Here is a 16,562-nt window from a genome sequence, read left to right on the forward strand (position 1 = left end):
GAAGCAGTTTCTATAAAAGCTTGAGCCTCGCGACTTCTCTTTCTTTTGGGAATAACTGCTGTGTACGTTGCTGTGTGAGGAACTGGTTACCGACTGAAGCTAAGGGGGTCGTCCAGACCCGCAGGCCGACGTAGCACCGTGGCCCTGCCTCGACCTGAGTTCCACCGTGGTCCTCAGCCTTGTACAAGTTTCTTGCCCCACCCCCACCCCGTTACGGCGGGGAAGTCCGAACTTCCAGGCCTACGGCTCCATAAAGGTAAGACTGGACCAAACCTAGCTTCCCCGATGTCGCTCCGCGCCTGTGATGAATTGCTTTAATTTCTGACACCTCGTATGAAAACTGCACATGCAGCCTGATTATTTTGCAAGTCTGAGGCTTCAGGGCGTCTCCCATTGGCGGGTGGGTCTGGTGCTGAAAACAGATGGGAAGAGTGGGCTTCAACCTAAATTTTGGCACTGTCTGCCTTTCAGGGTTGTTGGTGACCTGGTTGGAGACCTTGAATGTAAATCAGCATCAATCAGTCCAGGGACCCAGGTAAGGCTGAGTAGTTCATTCTATCTGAAGTGCTTATCAATAAAGAAAAGGTGGTGTGAATTGGAGTGCAAGAGTCTTTATTTTTACACCAGAGGACTCCCTGGGAGGACTGACTTGTTAGGTTCGGGTAGGTGTGCTGTGACTGCCAGAGTTTAACTCTTGAAGGAGCAGGAACAGGGAGGGGCTGATAGGGCCCCTGTGAGGCTGAGAACAAAGAAATCAGCACAAAGCTGAGCCAACGCCCTATATTCTATTGGTTAGAGACCCTTATCAGAAGTTTGTGTTTGAAATTCTACACTGAGCTAAACCCCTTCCCCTGTTGCTATGCTGTGTGCGACCTCCCTAGCGAATAGCTAACTGCCACATCTGCTTCTGTAAATGCTTGCTCACTTAGGATATATAAGGATCTAGTTGTAAGCGCCAGGTGAGACTCTCATTTGCAGCTCCTTGTGGGTACGGTGTCTCCGGACACCTTGAGAGCTCGCCCCTGCACAGGTTAAACTGGCCAATAAAGTACGATCTACACTCCTGAAAGTCTCCGACGTTTATTCTCGCACCCGGTGGATGCAACATTTTGGGGGCTCGGCCGAGATCTCCCTCGGCGGAGTTTTGGGTCGGAAACCGAAGGGACAGCTCGAGCTGAGTGAGTATTCACTGAGGATCCTCATTTGGTTTGGCTTTTGGGCTCTGGAGCACACAATCCTGAGGTAGTAGGTGGGACGCCGCTGGTAACCTACCCAGGGATTTCAGAAGCAGGACGCCGCTCTCTGAAATTTGGATTTGTTAATTTTAGGGGTGACCGATCACATTAGGAATCTTTTTGCCCCGCGCTGCGTTTTGTCTGAGCTTGAATGACTGAGTTGAGTGTGAGAGAAACAAGTGTGTTCCTTGTGTTACTAGTGTGTGGCGCCTGTATCCTACCCCTCCTCATTATTCCTGAATCATCTAGGATGGGACAACAGGAGTCTGTGCCAGGATCCCCGCTCGAGTGCCTGTTGAAGAATTTTTCTGATTTCCAGAAGAAGGCTCGGGTACGGAGGTCCGCCACCGAGTCCGGGTTTCCTCCGAACCTTGAGCCAGCTGGAATGGCCTACGTTCAATGTAGGCTGGCCCACAGAGGGCACTTTTGACTTTCCAACTTTATTTGCTGTCAGAGCTACTGTCTATAGAGCACCACACCCAGACCAATACCTGTATATAGATGTGTGGGTAGATATAGCCACCGAGCGGCCTGGGTACATCAGAAAGTGTCTGGAGGACAGCCAGCGAGGCAGATGGGTGGTTTGTCTCGCTACGGGAAATGGGAAGGTTGGGAGGGTCAAAGAGAAGGAAAAGGGAGAAGCCCATCTTCTGACACAGCCTGGTGGACCATCCAGACTTTACCGTTTTGCCTGGACCGTCAGAGGACCACTTAGACCCAGTGAATTCCCCTCCACCTTTATCTGCGGCAGGAGGAACTAGATTCCTCGTGGCAGGATGTAAGCGAGCTCTCGAGCCCGCCCCACACTCAAGGAGGGGCGGTCTATGGTACGGGAGGCGCAGCCATTTTGCCTCTCTGGGAGGCACTGCCGGCACCAGATGCTGGTCCACAGGCACCTCCTTGCCTCATCTATGTGCCTTTTTCCACTAGTGATTTATACAATTGGAAGCATCAGAATCCCCCATTTTCCGAGAAACCTCAGGGATTAATATCTCTCCTTGAGACTTTTTTTTTTCTTTCTGAAGCTGGAAATGGGGAGAGACAGTCAGACAGACTCCCGCATGCGCCTGACCGGGATCCACCCGGCACGCCCACCAGGGGCAACGCTGTACCCACCAGGGGGCGGTGCTGGCAGTGCTCTGCCGCAACCAGAGCCACTCTAGCGCCTAGGGCAGAGGCCAAGGAGCCATCCCCAGCACCCGGGCCATCTTTGCTCCAATGGAGCCTTGGCTGCGGGAGGGGAAGAGAGAGACAGAGGAAAGCGCGGCGGAAGGGTGGAGAAGCAAATGGGCGCTTCTCCTATGTGCCCTGGCCGAGAATCTAACCTGGGTCCCCTGCACGCCAGGCCAACGCTCTACCGCTGAGCCAACCGGCCAGGGCCTCCTTGAGACTATTCTTAGGACCCATCAGCCTACGTGGGATGATTGTCAGCAGATTTTACAAACCCTCTTCACTTCGGAAGAAAGGGACAGAGTAATGAGAGAAGCTGCTAAGGCAGTATTGGGAGAAGAGAGGGAAACTCGGGAGGGAAGAAGGGAAATAGAAGATGTTCTTCCATCTCAACCTCCTACGTGGGACCCTAATACCGCTGGGGGAAGGGACGCGCTCCTCCAGTATCGCCGGGCTCTGTTAAGGGGACTCAAGGCAGCAGCTAGAAAGCCTACCAACTTCAGTAAGGTTAGTGAAGTCATCCAAGGAAGAGAGGAATCCCCAGCAGCCTTTCTAGAAAGATTCATGGAGGCTTATAGAGTATATATATACCCCTCTAGATCCTGAGGCAGAAGAGAACAGGAGACTAGTAAATAATAGCCTTTGTGACTCAGGCTGCTTCAGATATTAGGAAAAAGCTTCAGAAGATAGAGGGATTTGAAGGATAAAATAGAAGCAAGCTATTAGAGATAGCCCAGAAGGTGTATGTCAATAGGGATGATCCGGATGTTGGTAGGGCAAAGGAAGTTGCCAAAATCCTGATTGCTGCCCAGAAACTTCCAAAGGAAAAGGGGGCCAGGGCTCCATTCCCGTTGGCTCCCAGGAGCCCACGGTCACCTTGACAGTCGAAGGAAAGCCAATAGACCTCCTAGTTGACACGGGAGCCACCTTCTCAGTCCTAAAGCAACCACAAGGGCAAATTCAGAAGGCAACCACCAAAATAGGGGCAATGGGCAAAGCAGAAAGAAGCCTATCCATGGGCTACCGCAAGAATTACCAACTTAGGCCAAGGCACCATTACTCATTCCTAGTCATTCCAGACTGCCCTTACCCACTACTTGGCAGGGACTTATTGCAGAAACTGCAGGCCACCATTACCTTCTGACGGGAGGAAAGCCCTACGAGGGACAAGGAGGTGGAGGTCAGCTTGGAGATAACTGTCCCACTGTCTGAAGAATACTTCCTTGCCATAATCCAAGGAGGTAAGGAGGAGGGAGCAGGGGTTCCGGATGCCCTGCATGCTCGGGTACCTGAAGTTTGGGCAGAAACTAACCCACCAGGCTTGGCAACCCACCAACCGCCTGTCCTAGTACAGCTGTTGAGCACTGCCAGTGCTGTTAGGGTCAGACAATACCCGGTCCCGGCCCGAGCCAGACAGGGCATTGCACGGCACTTGCAGCGCCTGCTGAAAGCAGGCATACTCCGAGAATGCCAATCAGCCCGGAACACCCCGTTACTCCCCGTCCAAAAGCCGGGGACCCATGACTACCGCCCAGTGCAGGACCTGCGGGAAGTAAATGTACAGGTAAAGACTATCCATCCCACGGTGCCCAACCCGTATATCTTACTGAGCTCATTGCCTCCAACCCATACCTATTATTCGGTCCTGGATTTGAAGGATGCCTTATTTTGTATTCCTCTGGCACCTCAGAGCCAAGAGGTCTTTGCCTTTAAATGGAATGACCCAGAAAATGGATTGGTGGGGCAGTTCACTTGGACCAGACTACCACAAGGGTTTAAGAATTCCCCCACCATTTTTAATGAGGCCCTCAGTAAAGATTTGCAGGCTTTCCGCTCCTGCCATCCATCGATCGTACTGCTCCAGTATGTGGATGACATCCTCATAGCTGCCAAGGATGAAGGAGAGTGTGAGGAAGCTACTTCAGACCTGCTACAAGATCTCGGGCAAATGAGGTATCGAGTCTCCGCCAAGAAGGCCCAGATTGTGACGCAAACTGTAAGTTATTTGGGGTATAACTTACAGGGAGGGCAAAGGACATTGTCCAGCCAGCGAATCCAGACGAACTTGCAGATCCCCGAGCCTACCAGCAAGAGGCAGGTGCGAGAATTCCTGGGTGCAGTAGGATACTACTGACTGTGGATATTAGGCTTTGCAGAACTAACTAGACCCCTACACGAACTAACCAGGGGAAAGGAAGAACAATTCATATGGACAGATAAGGAAAAGCAAGCATTCCAAGTGCTCAAGGAGGCCCTAGTGACTGTCCCAGCTTTGGCCCTACTGGATATGGCAAAACCCTTTCAGCTATTTATAGCTGAAAAGGGAGGAATAGCTCTAGGGGTACTAAGTCAGGAGCTCAGGCCGTGGAAGAGGCCCGTCACCTATCTATCCAAGAAACTTGACCCTGTAGCCTCGGGATGGCCAACATGTCTGAGGGCACTTGCTGCCACCTCAATACTAGTCAAGGAGGCTAGTAAGTTGACTTTAGGACAGGATATCCAAGTGATTGGGGAACATTACGTAGAGCAAGTGCTACGAGCACCTCCTGGCAGGTGGCTATCCAATGCAAGGCTGACACAATATCAGGCTCAGTTATTGAACCCTCCGTCTGTTCAGTTCCTCAAAACAACCGCCCTGAACCCAGTGACCCTGTTGCCAATACCGGAGTCCACAGTGGATCACAGTTGCAAGCAAATCCTTGACACGGTGACTGGCTCCTGCCTGGACTTAAGGGATCAGGCCTACAAAAAGGCAGACCTGACTCTCTTTACTGATGGGAGTTTTGTCAAGGATGGACAACGGTATGCAGGGGCAGCCGTGACTATGGGAGATGAGGTCCTATGGCAGAAAGCGCTGCCCGCAGGGACATCTGCACAGAGGGCAGAGCTAATAGGACTAACCAGGGCCTTACAGATAGCGGAGGGAAAAGTTGCCAACATCTATACTGACAGCCGCTATGCATTTGCCACCGCCCATGTTCACGGGGCCATATACAAGGAGAGAGGCCTCCTGACAGCAGGGGGGAAAGACATTAAGAACCACAGTGAAATTCTTGCCCTCCTTGACACCATTTGGCTACCTACCAAAGTTGCCATTATCCATTGCAAAGGACACCAGAAAGGGGATTCTGCTATTATAAGAGGTAACAACCTAGCAGACTCAGCTGTAAGAGAAGCAGCCACTAAGCCACAAGAAAGCCTTCTGCCATTGCTGCCTAAGCCAACACTACCTCCAGATCCTAGATACTCCCCAGAAGAAGAGCAGGAAGGGATACAGTTAAAGGGGAAGAAAAATCAGCAGGGATGGATAGAACTTCCTGACTCCCAGCTCTATTTACCCCAGGGAATAGTAAGGGAAATAGTGAGAGATATTCATACTAGCACTCACCTAGGGCAGAATAAGCTAGAACAACTTGTCAAGAAATATTATTCCGGGCCCAACATCAGGGATATTGTCCACTCCGTTGTCTCTAGATGCAGCATCTGTGCCAGAGTAAACGCCCAGAATAAGGAGTTGCCTCCCTTTGTGAGGTATCAGGGGAAAGCTCCTGGAGAGTTATGGGAAGTAGATTTCACAGAAATGACTCCTGGTTATAAGTACTTATAAGTCAGGTTATAAGTATCTATTAGTATTAATAGACACCTTCTCAGGATGGGTAGAAGCTTTCCCCACACGAGGAGAGGCTGCTTCCACAGTTTGCAAAGTCTTATTAAGGGAAATCATACCTAGATACAGCATTCCTCTAGCCCTACGATCAGACAATGGACCTGCATTTATCTCTAGAATATCTCAAGAACTAGCCACTAAGTTAGGTATTAATTGGAAATTGCATTGCATTTATAGGCCCCAAAGTTTGGGACAAGTAGAAAGAATGAACAGGACTCTGAAGGAAACTATAATTAAGCTAAGAGAGGAGACCGGCAAAAACTGGGAGATAGACAGGGACAGACAGACAGGAACGGAGAGAGATGAGAAGCATCAATCATCAGTTTCTCGCGCATTGTGACTTCTTAGTTGTTCATTGATTGCCCTCTCACATGTGCCTTGACCGGGGGCCTTCAGCAGACCGAGTAACCCCTTGCTGGAGCCAGCGACCTTGGGTCTAAGCTGGTGAGCTCTTTGCTCAAGCCAGATGAGCCCGCGCTCAAGCTGGCGACCTCGGGATCTCGAACCTGGGTCCTTCCGCATCCCAGTCCGATGCTCTATCCACTGCGCCACCACCTGGTCAGGCCCTGTTGCCCTTTTTAGAACCAGATGTACCCCCTATCTCAGTAAATGGACCCCTTATGAAATCTTATTTGGGCAACCTGTGCCCCTTGTACCTCGATTGACCAGAGGGGAACTAGAGATTTCTAATCATAATTTCCTCAAGTCCTTGCAGACCCTGCAACACATCAGGAGCGAGGTGTGAGCCCTCCAGAGATCAGCTCAATCGAATGTGAAACATAGCTCCCGACTACCGGAGCCACTGGAGCCTGGACAGTGGGTGTGGATTCTCAACCACAGACGGGGCAACCTTGAGCCGCGTTGGAATGGACCGTTCCAGGTGATCCTGAGTACACCCACAGCTATCAAGGTAGCTGAAAAACCTTACTGGATCCACCTCTCCCACATAAAACCAGCCCAGCTTGACGAGGTAACAGGGGCCCAGGACTAGGACCTGAGAAAATGGAGAGTCCACGCAAATCCCAAGGACCCCTTAAGGTTGTGGTTCTCGTCCACATCCTAGGAGGACTACTGTGTCTATTAAATTTTGCAGAGGGAGGATTGGGGCCGACACCAAACGCTGAAGAGCTACTCAGGACACTGTATGGCTCCCCTTGTGACTGCAGAGGAGGAACCATTACCACTAGACCGGAGAAATACACAAGGCAGGTTGATTGTAATAGCAAAATAGCATACCTCGCCGTGACACCGGGTATAGGGGGAGATATCACCCAAGAGTGGGTCTGCAATAACAAACCCCGCATAATTCCCCCTATTCAAGGCAAGCCAGGACCCTGTCCTGCTGAGTGCACTAGCTTCTATGATCAAATGCACTCCTCCTGTTACGAGGAATTTCAGGAATGCACTACTTATGATACTACCTACTTCACTGCCATCCTTCAGAGAACTCGAGTGGGCGTTAGCCTGAAGATAGGATCACATGGCCGCATGCAGGCTTCGTGCAAAGGGACGCGTGGCAAGCCCGTATGTTGGTCTAAGAAATCCCCTCTACATGTTTCGGATGGAGGAGGACCCCAAGATACTATCAGGGAAGCTATAGTGCAAGAAAGAATTGAACGAATCATTAACCTTACGTACCCAAAAATTAGTTATCATCCTTTGGCTTTGCCAAAGGCACAAGGTGTCGACTTAGACACTCAGTCCTCTGATATACTCCTCGCTACCCATCGGGCACTAAATGCCACAAATCCTGCCCTAGCTACTGACTGCTGGTTTTGTATGACCCTAGGCACACCCATGCCAATTGCTTTACCAGCAGCATTCAATGAGTCTATGCTTACCCAATATCCTAATTGCAGTGCTAACACCCCTTTTAGAGTTCAGCCCATAGACTTCCTCAATGTTTCTTGCATCCTAAGTCATCCACAAAATAGCAGCTTTGATATAGACGTTGGGTTTGCGGATTTTGCTAATTGTAGCGAATTCATTAACTCCAGCGCCCCCCTCTGCCCTGGCAGGGGACAAGTGTTATGTGGAGGTAACCTAGCTTTCTTTTATTTGCCCACCAACTGGACCGGGGTCTGTGTGCTAGCCACTCTATTGCCGGATATAGACATTATACCTGGGGATGAGCCTGTCCCCGTTCCTACTTTAGACTATTATCGCAGGTCGCTCTAAGAGAGCTGTTACACTCATCCCACTATTAGTAGGCTTGGGTATTACCAGGGCTGTAGCTACTGGTACTGCCGGACTAGGGGTGGCCGTTCATTCCTATGCCAAGCTTTCTAACAAGCTAATAGATGACATTCAAGCCATATCTAGTACAATTCAAGATATTCAAGATCAATTAGATCCACTTGCAGTCCTGCAGAATAGGAGGGGTCTAGACTTACTTACAGCAGAGCAGGGAGGCATCTGTTTGGCTCTACAGGAACGTTGCTGCTTCTATGCCAACAAATCTGGTATAGTCCGAGACAAAATCAAAAGACTACAAGAAGATCTAGCAAAAAGAAGAAGAGAGCTCTTTGAAAGCCCCCTGTGGAGTAGCCTCCACGGTGTTTTGCCTTACCTTCTCCCTTTGCTAGGTCCATGTATCGGCCTCTTATGCCTCTTATCCTTAGGGCCCATTTTGTTCAACAAGCTACTCAATTATTTTAAAGAAAGATTAGAAGTAGTAAAACTAATGGTCCTCTCTCAGCCTTATACCATTCTCTCCACCGATGAAGAATCAAGGGTTTGATTTATGCCCAAAAGAGATGGGGGAATGTTAGGTTCGGGGAGGTGTGCTATGACTGCCAGGGTTTAATTCTTGAAGGAGCAGGAACAGGGAGGGGCTGATAAGGCCCCTGTGAGGCTGAGAACAAAGAAATCAGCACAAAGCTGAGCTAACATCCTACAGTCTATTTGTTAGAGACCCTTATCAGAAGTTTATGTTTGAAATTCTACACTGAGCTAAACCCCTTCCCCTGTTGCTATGCTGTGTGCGACCTCCCTAGCGAATAGCTAACTGCCACATCTGCTTCTGTAAATGCTTGCTCACTTAGGATATATAAGGACCTAGTTGTAAGTGCCAGGTGCGACTCGTTTGCAGCTCCTTGTGGGTACGGTGTCTCCGGACACCTTGAGAGCTCGCCCCTGCGCAGGTTAAACTGGCTAATAAAGTATGATCTACACTCCTGAAAGTCTCCGACGTTTGTCCTCGCACCCGGTGGATGCAACATGACTCATCCTTGGTAAACCTTGGGAAGGGTTGGAACCATGAAAATGGGAGTTTATCCTTTTCACTTGCTGGTATAACTTCCATATCTGCCTTTAAGGCCATAAAAAGATGCTTTTTTGTGTGTGTCTGTATTCTAGGGTGGGTCATGACATCTTAATTTCTTACTAACAGAATGAATTGGCCACTGAACACTTTCTTATTGGGTATAGAGGAAAATTGAGTTGTCAGCCCAGGTTACCAGGAGCTTCTGGGACAGCGGTGAGGTTCTAGGCAGCCCTGCTCTGCTCTCCTTGCCAATCTGGTTGTGAGGGAGTGCCACCCGCTTAACGTTGAAGTCAGGACCTGGGCTTTGCTGGGATGTCTAAAAGGTGATTTCAGCAGATGAGACGGGCATTCCAGAAAACAAAACTTTATTCACTGCAGCTGAGAACAGTCTCAATCAAAAGACCTTGAAGATTTTAGTGTAATGTGTAGTGCACTACCAGCCTGCTGGGCTTGATCATGCCAAATACAGGCCTCAACTATGGGAAAGCCATGCCCAATACCACAGCCTGCCAAGATGGTGGTACCCTGATCAGCAGGTGAGGGCTGATGGTCCTACATGCTATTCCTTGTATTACAAAGCCACAATCGTAGCATCCTTAAGGGAACACGAGAGGAAGACCCTGTTGGTTGAACCAGGGCCTCTAGTAAGTGGGTTGGGAGCACACGTCTCCAGTTCTTGGCACAAATGCATGTGATTTTCAGCGAAGCCCTCTGCTTGGGGCCTGGGCAGGAGTCTTGCCATTTCCTGCCTGGGCCACACTTGCAGCTGAAGACATGGCTTTTTAAAGGGTTAGGCACTGCTACCTAAACTAAAAGCTGCATGTGTCCAGGAGGGGGCTACAGAGAGCCCCAGGTGCCCTGCACAGTGTACCCCTTTCTGGGTTGCTTTTCTGTGAAGGCCTTGGGGGTAAGGCTCTCAGGCAGCAGCAGGTGAGGAGGGCCTGCAGACCTACTAGCTCTGGAACGCATTAGGATTGGAGCTGTGTAGATTGCCACCCACATGATGGCAGGGCTAGGTTCAGCCTGAGAGTCCTGGAAACACAAGGATTGACTGCTGGGTGACAAGTCAGAGGGCCCTGTAGACGAGCTTTCCAGGGGCTGGCTGAGGCTGGGCCTCCCATCGGTATGTCCGGTGGCTGTACCTAGCCAGGTTCAAGGTCTGCAGCAGGAGGCTCCGCGGTCCTCCCTCTTGACATAGTCATGCAGCTGGAAGTGGACCTCACTGGGGCCCTTCTTGGAGCGCTGCTTCAACTCCCTGTGGGGCAGGAATGACCATGGAAACAGGGTGGCTGGTACCCCCAACAGGGGCATTCAGTCCCTGGGTTGGAATCTGGAAGTTTCCCTGCCAGGACTTACTTTGCTATGGCTGTGAAGGCCAAATCAACGTTGAGGCCCATCTTGGCACTGGTCTCCATGAAAGGCAGTCCATACTCCTGCAAATAGCTGCTGCCAGCCAGGTGGCAGCCTGGTGGGGACCGCCCAGGCCCTACAGCCACAGGGGAGCCCCCTAGCCACCCACCTTGCCCACTCACCTTGGCCAGCTTCTCCCCATCCTCCCTCTTCACCACACGTTCCTGGGCAGAGTCCACCTGACACAGCGGCTTGGTAAGAACAGGCCTGGGGCTCACCCCTCTGTGAAGCCAGGGGTAAAAGACAGACAGGGGTGCCTACCTTGTTCCCCAGCAGCATGAGCACCACGTCGTGCTGGGCATATTCTTGGATCTCAGTCAGCCAGGCCTGACATGGAAGAGCGGAGGCCAGGTTAGAGGCTGGTGTTCCCCCTACCCCCACCCTTGCCTCTCCAGACCACACCCCACACAGTGCCTTTCTAACAGGAAGGGCCCAGAAATTTCTCTGTGTGCCATGCCAAGGTGCCCCTGACAAGTACCCAAAATGTTGGTTGGGCTAATGGAGCTGGAAGGTCACACAGGCCACCTTCAGCTTCTAGTTAGTCTGGGCCACCAGAAGGTCCCTCTCCTCCCTGCTGTCAGTTGGGTCGTCATCCCTCAGACCCTAATGCCATCTGTCTGAGGGATGTTGGGGATGGGGTCAGGCCCCATTATGGCCCATCACATACACACACACCCCAAAAGGAAACCACTGACCTGGACGTTGTCAAAGGAAGCCTTGTTGGTGACATCATAGAGCAGTAGCAGTGCTGGGGGCAGAGGGCCAGTGAGGACACCACCAGTTACCCACAACCCCCTTTGAGCAGAAACCTAGGAAGTAGGGCAGACACAGACCACAGCCCTGACTCCCTGATCTGGGACACTGCCCATGAACTCACCATGTGCATCACGATAGTAGGCATGGGTGACACTGCGGAACCGCTCCTGGCCAGCTGTGTCCCAGATCTGCAGTGACAGGTACAGGCTGGTGGTCAGGGCTGCCCGGTCACTTCTGGGTACTCTCATCTCACCCTCCCCCATTGCCTCACCTGCAGCTTCACCTTCATGCCATCCACATCCAGAACTTTGTTCTGAAACACAAGCAGTCAGCTCCAGCAACAGGCCCAGTGCCATGTTCTGGCAAGGGCCTTCCAAGAGGAGTTGGGAGGGGGGATTGAGTGGGGGGAGGCAGGCAGTGCCAGGCCAGTACTGAGGCTAAAATTGATGAGCCCCTAGTGTGTCCCTGAATTCATTTTTAACCTGTCTGCCCCTCAGTTGGCCAAGCTCTGTCCCAACACCTCCCTTCCGCTTTACTTCATTCACTTCCTACCTAGAGGTAACACTTCCCTTGAGCCCAAGTCCTGGAGTCAACCCAGCTCTCCCTTGTGCCTTGGTGAGCCCCTCCTGATGACTCGTGCTCAGAAGGCCCCCAGGCCTCTTTCCTGCTCAGATGGCCATACTGATGGACTTTCAGGTTGCTGTCCTCCATGACCATCAGTGTCCAGTTCTTGGCCGGGCTGTTCTTCCTCTGCCCACCTTGCAGTCCTGGCACAAGACCCCACCAGCTCCACTGCCCCTTGCCACCACCCACCCCAGTCAGTCACTGAATCCAGTTTCTCTGGCCCTCCCCCAGCACCTCTCAAGCCCAGGCCCTTCACCCTAGCCTTCCCTCCTCTCCCTGAGGCCCACCAGTTCAGCCTCACCCCACACACCTTTCCCCTGCACTCTCCCCAGGTGCGGAGGTCCCGTCCCCCTTACCGGCCACTGACATCTCTCAGCTCTCCATCCTTTTGCTTAGAGCCAATTCCATGACATTTGATGTCACCCACCATGTGACCCAGGTCCATTACTAATACTCTGTGCCTCAGTTTCCCCATCCACAAATGGAAATAACCAAGGTGCCCTTCACAGGGCTGCTCCAATGACTTTATGAGCTACTACATGCAAAGCACGGAGAACTGTCTGGCCCAGAGTGAGGGCCAAGAGCAAGGTCCCCAAACTTTTTACACAAGGGGCCAGTTCACTGTCCCTCAGACTGTTGGAGGACCGGACTATAAAAAAAAAACTATGAACAAATCCCTATGCACACAGCACATATCTTATTTTAAAGTAAAAAAACAAAACGGGAACAAATACAATATTTAAAATAAAGAACAAGTAAATTTAAATCAACAAACTAACCAGTATTTCAATGGGAACTATGGGGCTGCTTTTGGCTAATGAGATGGTCAATGTGCTCCTCTCACTGACCACCAATGAAAGAGGTGCCCCTTCCAGAAGTGCGGCGGGGGCCAGATAAATGGCCTCAGGGGGCCGCGCTGCCGTAGTTTGGGGATCCCTGGTCAAGAGCATTTGTTCTCATTTAAAAGCTGCTCTCCACACGGGGATGGCAATTCCCTGAGGACAGCGCCCAGTGTAGTAACCAGAGTGCAGAACTCTGCCTTATATACAGAGGGTACTTACTGTGTGTTTGCTGGCTGGCCATGTTCTCTAGCCACAGCCCTGAAGGGAGTGGCCCAACCCCAGTTTACATCTGGGTGGGGATGGGAGGTGGCTGGAATGTCACTGTCTCCCTTTTCCCAAGTTCCTGCTGTCAGGGTGCTTCTGAGTCTCCAGGGAACCAAGCCCAACCATCTGCCAGGCTGGGGAGGACACCCCGCCTTCCCTGACGCCTGGAACAGGGTATGAACCAACTGCCTCACCTCCCTCACCACCTGCCCCAGAGCCAAGAGGGAGTTGAGAAGGGGGGAAGTGGGGCCAGAACAGGCAGAGGACCCCCTGCCCTGGGCCTACACAGCCCACTTCTGGCACCTCAGCCCTATGCTTCCTCCTAGAGGATTTGAGGGGACCTGGTCCTCCAAAACAGGGTAGAGAATGGCCCCCAGGCTGGAGAGCCCCCCTTTCCTGTCCCAGAATGGGCCTCCCTCCCAACCTCCCACCAACTGGGTCTAATTAAAGGGTGAGAAAAATGCAAATTCAGGATTTGCCGAGAACACACCAGCACCCAAACATCACCTCAGCACCAGCACGTGGAATTTAGGCTGGTTGACAGGTGCGGGGGCTCTGATGCTGGAGACCTACAGGCCTGAGGGCATAGTCCCCATTAAGCTCCTTGGGGTGTTGGAAGGGCTTGGGAGTCAAGAGTCTAGGGACACTCCCAGGAGAATCCCAGGACCCAGCCCTCTGGCTGGGGGTGTTAAGGGGACATTGGCAGGGGAGAGCAGCTGGACAGGAGCATTTCCCATGTGCCTCCTCACCCAAGGGCAGGGACCTCTCCCCCAAGCAAGCCCCCAGTCTCTAGTTAAGACCCTTTCCCCAGCTGCTGGATGGGGTGTGTGTACAAGGGCCACTGCCACTTAAGGTCCTGGGTGGCCTGCCTGGCACCTGAGGGCCCCCTTAATACTGTGGGGCAGCAATGCTGTCCTAAGTGGACATGGGCCTTGAGTTCCCTCTGATGGCCCTGGGGGCACCAGTGACCACCCACCCAGAGGCACAGAACACAACCCCAGGGTTGTGCTGGTCCTGGGCACGGGCACCATCTCTGCTTCAGTCAGATGCAGCCACATCTGTCTCCAGGCCCCTTGGGGTGTCAGGACGCAGGCAACTTGATGGTTAAGGCATCCCACTTCAACACCCTGACCCTGGGAGCCAGGTCCATCCAGGAGCTCCACCTTGTAAGCCTGTCGGTGCCATGGGATAATGGAGGACCAGTTGCCAGGGGAGGGGTACTGTGGAAACTCAACAAACTAGAGTTGGGGGCCCAGGGCAGCAACCTCCACTCTCACCCGGAAGTCGATGCCCACGGTGGAGATGAAGGTCCCCGCCAGGAAAGCCCCATCCTTGAAGCGCACAAGCAGGCAGGTCTTTCCCACGCCTGAGTCCCCCACCAGCATGACCTGGTGTGAGCAGGAGGGGTAGAGGGGTTAGGGACAAAGGGACCACTCAAAGTGGGGTCCGGTCTTCCCTGAGCTAGCCTGATCAGAGAGGGGCTGTGGGTGAGGGGCAACAGTGGAGGGAGGCATCCCAAGCCCCCAGCCAGACACCAGGACTTGGTTTCAGGGCTGAGGGAGACACCGCAGCTACGGTCCCAGCTGGCCTGCATGTCCAGCTGCTACATCTACAAGGTTCTGTTCCCTCTCTCCCAGAGGGCAGCTGCCTAACCCCAACCCCCAGGCCCTAGACACCATGCCTGACCTAGAAGGGGAGCATCTGGGGCTTGGTGGGAAGCAGAGCTTGGGTGTTGCACCTAGGGACTTCTTAGAGGCCTGTGGGGCCCTCTATGCCAGAGGGCTTCCAATCTTGGACCAGAGTCAGGAGGAATGTGACACATAAGGGTCAGATCTTGGCAGGAGGAGGGGCCCAAGACAGGTCTGTGGACAGGGAGGGGTAGTCAGGCCTAACCCCTACTCTACCCCTCCCACATCACTCAGCCAGCCTGCTGCCAAAGACTTCAACACAACGAGGGTCCTACCAATCCCCCACAATTTCACAAGCTTCTGTCTCGGCCTGGAAGAGGCTCCAGTGCTCCACACCCACTGGTAAACCTCTTCTTAGTCTCCCTGCCCTCTAAAAAACAGGATATCCACAGACCCTGGAGGTGAGGGAAGGCAGCATATGGGAAATGATGAGACTGGGGCCCTAGCGGGGGCGGAAGCATCGGGGAGCGGGGAGAGGGCACCTGGCTCTGACTTCCATGGGACCGTGCCCTGCCATGTGGGCGTGGGGTAGGGGGCAGGCCTATTGGGTATCCTAAACCCAGGTCTGACTGCTGTGTGTGTGTGTGTGTGTGTGTGTGTGTGTGTGTGTGAGAGAGAGAGAGAGAGAGAGAGAGAGATGCGCTGTGCCAGCCTCGCCAGCCAGCTCCCCGCCGAGGGTTCGCAGGGCCCTGCACCCGCTTGCCCCGGACTCCCTCCCGATCGGATCCCGCCAGACGCCACCTGCTGCGCTCGCATGGCCAGGCGGGTGGGGGTGGGGGGTGCCTGGCTCACCTTGAAGGCGACGTCGTAGAAGTCGCCACCACCGCCAAGTGGGGTCCGGCCAAGCTGCGAGGGCTCGTTGGGCGGCGCCCCGGGGCAGGGGCACATCGGCCGGGGCCCGTTGGCGGCGGACAGCGCTGAGGCAGCGGGCACGCTGGCCCCCTTGCTCTTGGGAGTCTTCTTCCTGGACATGGCGGGTAGGCTCTCAGTGCACTCCCACTGCAGCCGCCACACATGCACAACTGGCCGCTCTGCTCCCTGCTCCCGCGGAGCTCGACCCGGACCCGAACCCGTCCCGCCACAGCGTCCGCGGCGGCAGCATCCTGGGCGCCAGGCTCTCCACAGCCCCGCCTCCGCCACAGCCCCACAGCCACTCAGCCCCGGCCTCCCGCCACTTCCACCAATGGCTGCGCTGAGGTGGGGTCATGCAAATGAGACGGCCGCCCCGAGGCGGGGTCAGGAGAACCAGGCACAATCCTGGATGAGCCGGTCCGTGCGCCTCTGCCTGGTGGGCGCAGCTCGGTGATGGTCTCCCCGCCTGGGCCGAGGTGTGGGGCTGTGGGCCTGGGTGAGGGAGCACCCATAATCTTGTCGCTTGTCTGCGCGCTGTGCATCTCTACGCCCCGCGCTACCTCTTGCCCTAGTGACCCCCACTGTACCATCCTTGGGCCTGGAACAAGGGGAGTGCTCGGAGTGTGCTTGCACGGGGAAGCGGGGCGGGGGGGGGGGGGGGAGGCACTCTGGGATTTAGTCTCTTCTCACCAAGAGATGACACCCGCCCTGATGCAGAGCCTCCCTCTCCTCCAGGCCAGTAGAGTCCAGGAAGCTCCAACAACACTCCCGCTAGGCAAACAAGAGCCG

General features: G+C 53.5%; 1 protein-coding gene, 1 long non-coding RNA gene and 1 other non-coding gene across 6 annotated transcripts; 2 read left to right on the top strand and 1 right to left on the bottom strand.

The window, feature by feature from the left end:
- The first annotated feature begins 53 nt into the window (after positions 1 to 53).
- LOC136334698 (uncharacterized) lies at positions 54 to 595 on the top strand. The gene is made up of 2 exons (XR_010731206.1): positions 54 to 256; positions 472 to 595. It is a non-coding gene; the product is annotated as an uncharacterized lncRNA (long non-coding RNA).
- On the top strand, positions 297 to 379 carry LOC136337095 (small nucleolar RNA SNORD60). Its single transcript, XR_010731805.1, has one exon. It is a non-coding gene; the product is annotated as a small nucleolar RNA SNORD60 (small nucleolar RNA).
- A 9,099-nt stretch (positions 596 to 9,694) lies between the features above and the next one.
- RAB26 (RAB26, member RAS oncogene family) lies at positions 9,695 to 16,022 on the bottom strand. 4 transcript variants are annotated; one of them, XM_066275244.1, is made up of 9 exons: positions 15,714 to 16,022; positions 14,511 to 14,621; positions 11,775 to 11,816; positions 11,625 to 11,691; positions 11,443 to 11,495; positions 11,009 to 11,074; positions 10,870 to 10,926; positions 10,694 to 10,770; positions 9,695 to 10,592 (listed from the first exon to the last, which is right to left on the bottom strand). In XM_066275244.1, the coding sequence occupies exons 1-9, from the start codon at positions 15,891 to 15,893 to the stop codon at positions 10,490 to 10,492; spliced, it is 756 nt and encodes a 251-aa protein (XP_066131341.1). In that variant the 5' UTR covers positions 15,894 to 16,022; the 3' UTR covers positions 9,695 to 10,489. The 4 variants fall into 4 exon arrangements, with proteins under 4 accessions (XP_066131341.1, XP_066131344.1, XP_066131343.1 ...); XM_066275247.1 differs by having other exon boundaries at positions 10,694 to 10,780; XM_066275246.1 differs by lacking the exon at positions 11,775 to 11,816.
- Positions 16,023 to 16,562: the final 540 nt, after the last annotated feature.

Source organism: Saccopteryx bilineata, chromosome 4, assembly GCF_036850765.1.
Source record: "Saccopteryx bilineata isolate mSacBil1 chromosome 4, mSacBil1_pri_phased_curated, whole genome shotgun sequence".
Taxonomy (NCBI): Eukaryota; Metazoa; Chordata; class Mammalia; order Chiroptera; family Emballonuridae; genus Saccopteryx; species Saccopteryx bilineata.